Source organism: Tribolium madens, unplaced genomic scaffold (assembly GCF_015345945.1).
Source record: "Tribolium madens isolate multiple individuals breed KSU strain unplaced genomic scaffold, Tmad_KSU_1.1 Scaffold_71;HRSCAF=194;Tcas5.2_LG6, whole genome shotgun sequence".
Classification (NCBI taxonomy): domain Eukaryota; kingdom Metazoa; phylum Arthropoda; class Insecta; order Coleoptera; family Tenebrionidae; genus Tribolium; species Tribolium madens.
The window spans coordinates 5,540,012-5,547,329 of record NW_025401041.1 but is presented as its reverse complement, the minus strand read 5'-3'; the positions used below and the strand labels follow the sequence as shown (position 1 = coordinate 5,547,329).

Below are 7,318 nucleotides of genomic sequence, written 5' to 3'. Positions count from 1 at the left end.
ACAATCACAATCCGTCGAAAGTTGTTCACAGTTCACAACCGGTCAAGTGTGACTCAAGGTTGGCAAAAATAACGTGAATCACTCGTAAATGTTAATTTGAAAGCAATTTTTATTAAAATGTAGGCAACCAACAATACATAATTTAAAAAAATCTTGTTTCTGTGACTACAACATTGTTTGGTCTATGAGTAAGTCAAATGGAGCATCTCGACGAAGAGCTTTCCAATTTTTTGTACAAAGTGAATCAGGTCAATAGCATTGTCGAAAAACTGGCCTCAAAAGATGAGAACTTGCAAAAAATCGGCGATTTGGAAGCTCAACAATACTTGGGTGAAGAGAATGACACCAAATACGAGAAAATCGACGAAAAGGAGCTCAAAATTCGAAGTAGCCGGACTATAATTAACCGAAAAGCGCTGTTGCGTGAGGAAAACCCGGCAACAATGTCGCAAGGTACATTCCGCCATTTTGTCAATTTCAAAATTTTCTTTTAGAGGCTTTTATGGAGGAAATGTCGAAAGATGCTGACCGGAGATACAAAGAAAAGTTGATAAGACGTGAAAAAATGGAAACTTTAAGAAAACAAGCCACGCTAGCGTTCCGTCGAGGTGAATTCGAGAAAGCGTTGACTTTATACACCAAAGTATGTGCTAAGTCAGTGACTTGACTTGACTTGACTTGACTTAAAATTGACAGGCGATTGAGCAAATCAGAGACAGCTGTGGGTTATACACAAACCGGGCCTTGACTTACATCAACTTAAAACATTACGATAAAGCTGTAGTTGATTGTGAAACGGCCTTAAGACTCAATGAAAATTCACTCAAAGCTGGGTTACTTAAGGCCAAAGCACACTTTCTACAAGGCGATTTGAGGAGTTTTGAGGAAACGGTGAAAGAAACAAAAGAACGAAATGAGGACAAGATGAGTTTTATTGAAGGTTAGTTTTTGCAATTTTGGCCCCAATAATTGTTGCTTTTTTAGATTTTGTGAAACAATTGAGCGAAATAAAAGACAAGTAGCTGGCATTTTTATCAACACGCTGTATATTAATTAAATGTGTAAACACTGTTGGCAACATAACAGAAATAAAGTCACTAGTTATGTCATTGTTTAATTTACGCGTTGTTTCGAGTTTTTGGGGGTTGTTTTTTTGTATTCTTTAACAGAAGTCGTGAAAAAGTGCTGTTTTTTTGGTTTATATCATAATTCTGGTTATTTTTCTGGTGAAATTTCTTCGAAGAACCGGTAAGTTTAAATTTTCATTTGTTTAGTATAAAATAACCCCCAGAGGGTCTAAAAGACACTACCTGAGTACGTATTTAGTTGTTTGTGGCACGTTTTAGTCTATTTATGTTTTTTGTGTGATTATTTTGTTTATTAAAGTCTCATAACCTATACAAACTTTTATTAATTAAATAAAAATTACAATAAATACGTCCTTAAGCCTATTTAATACTCAATTGTGACACATTTCGTTTTCAAATATTCGTTGAGAGCGTCTTGTCCTGAAAAACAATCATCAAAATCACAATTGCTGCCAACTTAACAATCCTAAAGTACCTAAATCCTTGCCAAATCCTGACTGTTTGAAGCCTCCAAATGGCGCCGCGACGTCTGTTTTATTATAAGTGTTGACAAAAACAGTTCCGGCTTCGACTTTTTCAGCAAATTTCATCGCTTTGGATAAATCACGAGTGAAAACCCCCGACGCGAGGCCATATTCCGTCGCATTGGCACGTTTCAAGACGCCATCAATGTCCCTAGAAACAAAATAAAATATCCCTAAATGAGTGAAAATCGACTCACCCATTGCTAAATTTACTGATAACCATGATGGGGCCAAATGACTCTTCTTTAGCTATGAACATGTTGTCTTCCACGTGACTGAAAATCGTCGGTTGGAGGAAATACCCCTTTCGGTTTAAGCGTTCGCCCCCATATTCCAACTTAGCCCCCTCTTTGACCCCCATTTTGACATATTCAAGGAGTTTGGTCAAGTGGGCGAGGTGGTTTTGGGGGCCATGAGATGTTGATTTGTTGAGGGGATCCCCGATTGTAATTTTTTTCGTCTCAGAGACCACTCGTCGGATGAACTCGTCGTGGATGCTCTCCTCGACGAAGAGTCGCCCGGCGGCTATACAATTCTCCCCCTTGTTGAAAAAAACACTTTGCATCCCCTAAAATCACAATTAGAGTATGCCAAATCGGGGGGTTTACCCACCAATCGGACAGCTTTGTCTAAATCGCAGTCGGCGAAAATGACAAGTGGGGACTTCCCCCCAAGTTCCAGTGACACTTTCTTCAAGTTTGATTCAGCACAAGTTTTCATTATGACTTGACCGATTTCGGTACTTCCCGTGAAGCCCAATTTGCGGATTTCAGGATGCGAGGCGATTGCTTGACCGGTCATTGACCCCGTCCCGGGAACCACATTGATTACCCCCGGGGGAATCCCCGCTTTGACCGACAATTCAGCGAATTTGAGGGCCGTTAAGGGACACACTTGGGCCGGTTTAATGATTACTGTATTACCGGCCGCGAGACAAGCCGCCATTTTCCACGAAAGCATCATAAGTGGGTAGTTCCAGGGTGTGATTAACCCGCAAACCCTACAAGTTTCTCATTCGTGGGTTTCAAGAGGCGTGGCTTAACTCACCCAATCGGCTCTTTTTTCGTAAAAGAAAGGTTTTTATTGGGCCGGGCGTGCGAAACTGGGATTGTTGATCCCTGGATTTTATCCGCCCATCCGGCGAAGTACCGCCACGTTTCGATACTCATCCCTATGTGCGTCTTCAGGGCTAGAGTGTAAACCGCCCCTGAATCAATCGACTCGATCGTGGCCAACTCTTCGCGATGTTGGTGCATCAAGTCTGCCAACCTAAAGCAAAATAAAACACTATTTGACCAATGAAAAAATTCAAATTACTTGAAAAGGAGTTGTCCGCGGTCACGTGCACTGATTTTGCTCCATTCGCCCTCCTCGAAGGCCTTTTTGGCCGCTTGGACGGCCCTATCCACGTCTTGGGGCGACCCACATTGGACCTAGAGCCGAGTTTTGATTGGTTGTTTCACATCACGTGGTACTTACCTCACAGATTGTTTCCTCAGTTGTTGGGTTGATTGTTGGTAGAGTTTTACCATTTTCAGCATCGATAAATTCTCCATTGATGAAAAGTTGGCAAGGGAATTTGATTTTGCGACCGTTTGTCTCAATTTCAACAGCTCTATAGTTGATTTCTTGGGGGGTTTCCCCGCCTCGTTTTTTCAAAATGGCGTTCAAGGAGAATTCGGTGAAAACCGCGCTGAGGAAGACATCTTCGTTTTGGAAATCCTCAATTTTGAGTAAATCTTTGATTTCTTCGACTAGACGGACGACGTCCATGGAGCCGGCTCCTGAGGCAAAAAAGTCGGTTTCATCCTCAATTTCCACATTGAGGATTGCCTCCCAGATACTCCTCATTGCCTCAATTTGTAGTTTCTCGTCTTGGGTCAACTCAATTGTGACTTGTTGACCAGTTTGGAGTAATTTTGAGGCGAGTTTGACTCTTCCCTCAATTTTGACTCTTTTGACATTGACTAAAGTACCGTCAGATCCAGTCAAAATCAACCCATCGTCATGGATGAGCCCATTTGGACCTCCTTCAACCTCAATTTCACTCCCTGTGGGTTTCCCCTGCTTCCAAAGACTCGACCCAAAAAGGGCAATTTCATGGTACTCGTCGTTGAGTTTGACCCGACACAAAGCCCCCGGAACCGAATCCATCCCTCGGATAAAATCGTGTAACTCCCTCCCGGTTTTCCCCCAATCGACTTTGAGTAATTCGGGTTTGGTCAACATGGGATCATAGGTGGCGCCTTTGTCACTTTGTGGTTGTCTGGGGGCGGTACCATCAGCGACAAGGTCAACGGCCCGAGCCAGGGCAGTGACCCCAGCCGGATACAGAAACCTGTTATACAACGAATCGACAGTATCGTTTTCGTAAACGTCACACTCTTCCTGCAACAGGATTGGTCCAGTGTCCAACCCATCGTCCGCCCAAAAAACGCTAAACCCCGCCTTTTTATCGCCGCAAATCAGCGTCCAATTGATGGAACTGGCCCCACGGTGACGTGGGAGGAGCGATGGGTGGTAACAAATCGTCTTGAGGCGGGGATAATTTATCACTTCCATCGGGATGAATTGCGAGCAATAGGGGAGGACGTTCAAATCGGCGTTGACACTCCGGTAATTGGCGAGCACTTCGGGAAGGGGCGTGCCGGATTTGCGCCACGCCTTGACCTTGAATAGGGGGATGTCGTACTCACGGGCGACTTTAGCTACAATTTTTTCTATTAAAATTGCTAAGTGGGGATTTTGACCAACCTAAAGGATCCTCCCTTGGGCCCTTATCAAGGATGGTGAACACCCCGACGATCACATGACCGTGTTGACGCAACCGTTGCATGACATCGACGGCGAAAGGGCTCTGCCCTATGATGGCAATGCGAAGGGATGGCGTGTTGGTGATTGTGCTTTGCTGGTGGAATTTTGATAAGTTAAAGGGAAGTGAGCGAATTTTGACTTACATTTGGTGGCATTTTGCGTTGTTGTGGCACGAGGTGATAGGAAACTGAATGATTGAAATATGATCGGACATTTATAGCATTTGAAGCGGCTTATCTTTAGTTTGTTGTAATTTAGTTACTTAGTCCTTTCTCTTTTCTTATCTAGAGGGTGGTCCGAATTTGGCGCTCAAAATGACAATTGATTAGTACCAATGCATTTATTGACAACTCTGTACAAAAAACTACAGGGTGTCTCATCTAAGTTGTTATCGGTTACTGTTTTTTTATATTTTCTTCACAATTAAAATCTGTAAATTTTCATAAACAACTATGAAAAAAATTGATTTCTTTTATATTGCTATTTTGACTTTTACTGGACAAAAATTATCACGTACAGGGTGTCCCATCTGAGATTTTTCTCAGTAATTTGTTATTCTAAAGTAAAGAAAAACCAGTCAGTGGATGACAAATGTTACCTTTTTCCTATGAGTTATTCATTTATTGATTTCCCTAAACGATAATATTATTTATAAGATTAAAAAACACCAATATTTTTTTCTTTTTTCATAAAAAAATGTCACTGTCAAAATTGAACATTTATTTGTTGCAAAATAATTATTTCTCCCAATTTTCACAACTTTGTAAAAAAATGTTAAGTATAGCACATCTTTGGTTGCCAAATGTAATTTTTGGTCCTTTTTTTCCTTATAATAAATTGACTTATTGAATTAACTCCTTGTTGATTCTTCTAAACAATAATAATTAAAATATTGTTTTTCAAATAAAATTGAAATCCACTAAACATTTTTCGTCTTTTTCATTAAAAAATCGTCACGGTCAAAATTGGACACTTATTTTTGACATCTTTGTAAAAAAATATCAATTATAGGGTGTCTCATCTAAGATTTTTCTCAGTAATTTGTTATTCTAAAGTAAAGAAAAACCAGTCAGTGGGTGACAAATGTTACTTTTTTCCTATGAGTTATCCATTTATTGATTTCCCTAAACGATAATGTTATATAAGATTAAAAAACACCAATATTTTTTTCTTTCTTCATAAAAAATGTCACTGTCAAAATTGGACATTTACTTGTTGAAAAATAATTATTTCTTCCAATTTTCACAACTTTGTAAAAAATATCAAGTATAGAGTGTCCCTTCTTAGATTTTTCTGATTAATATGTCATTCTAAAGTAAAGAGAAAAACACATCTTTGGTTGCCAAATGCAATTTTAGTCATTTTTTTCCTTATAATAAATTGACTTATTGAATTAATTTTTTGTTGATTCTTCTAAACAATGATTAAAATATTGTTTTTTTTAAATAAAATTGAAATGCATCAAACTTTCATATTTTTTTTCATAAAAAAATTGTTTTTGTCACAATTGGACACTTAGTTTTAACAAAATATGCCTTATCTTATTTTTTTTTTAGTTTTTACAATAGATGATCAAGTACAGGGTGTCTCATCAAGATTTCTGTAATAAAAATTTTGTTTTAAAGTGAAGAAAAACCGGTTTATGGGTGACAAACATTATTTTCTTTGTTGATTTTTCTGAACAATATTTTTTACACAAAAGTTGGGCATTTATTTGTTGAAAAATAATATTTTTTTCATTTTTGACAACGTTGTAAAAAAATATCAAGTATCAAAGTATCAAATATATAGTATAGTGCCCCACCTTAGATTTTTGTAATTAATACGATTATGTCATTTTAAAGTAAAAAAACACATCTATTAATGCTAAATGCAATTTTTGGTCATTTTTCCATTATATGTAATAAATTCATTAATTAAATTAACAATTTGTTAATGTTCCTAAACAATAATTAAAACTTGGATGTTTTTTATAAAATTGAAATGCACTATACTTTTTTCGTTTTTTTCATAAAAAAATTGTCACTTTCAAAATTGGACATTTACTTGTTGAAAAATAATTTTTTCTTCCAATTTTCACAACTTTGTAAAAAATATCAAAAATATCAAGTGTCCCTTCTTATATTTTTCTGATTAATATGTCATTCTAAAGTAAAGAGAAAAACACATCTTTGGTTGCCAAATGCAATTTTTGGTCATTCTTTCTTTAAAATAAATTGATTAATTGAATTAATTCCCTGTTGATTCTTCTAAACAATAATTAAAATATTGTTTTTTTTTTTAATAAAGTTGAAATGCATCAAATTTTCATCGTTTTTTTCATAAAAAAATGTCATTGTCACAATTGGACACTTAGTTTTTACAAAATATTCATTCCTTACATTTTTTTACAATAAATGGTCAAGTACAGGGTGTCTCATCGAGATTTTTGTAATTTAAATGTTATTTTAAAGTAAAGAAACACCGGTTTATGGGTGCCAAATGTTATTTTATTTGTTGATTTTTTTGAGCCATATTTTTTTTCACAAAAATTGGACATTTGTTTGTTAAAAAATAGTCATGTCTTTCTTTTTTGACAACTTTGTAAAAAAATATCAAGTATAGGGTGTCCCTTCTTAGATTTTTCTGATTAATATGTCATTCTAAAGTAAAAATAAAACACATCTTTGGTTTCCAAATGCAATTTTTGGTCATATTTTCCTTATAATAAATTGACTAATTAAATTAATTCCCTGTTGATTCTTCTAAACAGTAATAAAAATATTGTTTTTTTTAATAGTATTGAAAAGCATAAAATTTTCATCGTTTTTTTCTTAAAAAAAAATTACACTGCCACAATTGGACACTTACCTACCTACTTATTCTTTACATTTTTGACCAAGTTTTACAAAA

At 36.6% G+C, this 7,318-nt stretch overlaps 3 protein-coding genes across 4 annotated transcripts in view; 2 read left to right on the top strand and 1 right to left on the bottom strand.

Annotated features, from left to right (window-relative positions):
- The first annotated feature begins 197 nt into the window (after nt 1–197).
- On the top strand, nt 198–1,022 carry LOC123009149 (tetratricopeptide repeat protein 12-like). The gene is made up of 4 exons (XM_044405275.1): nt 198–453; nt 495–643; nt 697–940; nt 985–1,022. The coding sequence occupies exons 1-4, from the start codon at nt 198–200 to the stop codon at nt 1,020–1,022; spliced, it is 687 nt and encodes a 228-aa protein (XP_044261210.1).
- Nucleotides 1,023–1,107: 85 nt separating this feature from the next.
- LOC123008887 (DNA repair protein RAD50-like) overlaps nt 1,108–7,318 on the top strand; it is a 31,261-nt gene continuing 25,050 nt past the window's right edge. Inside the window, exon 1 of the mRNA XM_044404931.1 lies at nt 1,108–1,248. The gene's annotated coding sequence lies outside the window, so the exon portion shown is untranslated. The remainder of the gene's footprint in view (nt 1,249–7,318) is intronic.
- The window catches only part of LOC123008889 (cytosolic 10-formyltetrahydrofolate dehydrogenase), a 6,866-nt gene continuing 941 nt past the window's right edge, over nt 1,394–7,318 (bottom strand). The window contains exons 1-9 of one of the 2 annotated variants that reach the window (XM_044404940.1): nt 4,570–4,965; nt 4,367–4,520; nt 3,092–4,320; nt 2,930–3,045; nt 2,660–2,881; nt 2,225–2,612; nt 1,810–2,180; nt 1,564–1,763; nt 1,394–1,508 (exon numbers count right to left, since the gene is read on the bottom strand). In XM_044404940.1, coding sequence (XP_044260875.1) covers nt 1,453–1,508; nt 1,564–1,763; nt 1,810–2,180; nt 2,225–2,612; nt 2,660–2,881; nt 2,930–3,045; nt 3,092–4,320; nt 4,367–4,520; nt 4,570–4,581 — 2,748 coding nt within the window. In that variant the 5' untranslated portion in view covers nt 4,582–4,965 and the 3' untranslated portion in view covers nt 1,394–1,452. Of the gene's footprint in view, nt 1,509–1,563; nt 1,764–1,809; nt 2,181–2,224; nt 2,613–2,659; nt 2,882–2,929; nt 3,046–3,091; nt 4,321–4,366; nt 4,521–4,569; nt 4,966–7,318 lie in introns of those variants that run through there. The other variant, XM_044404939.1, reaches the window with a different exon arrangement.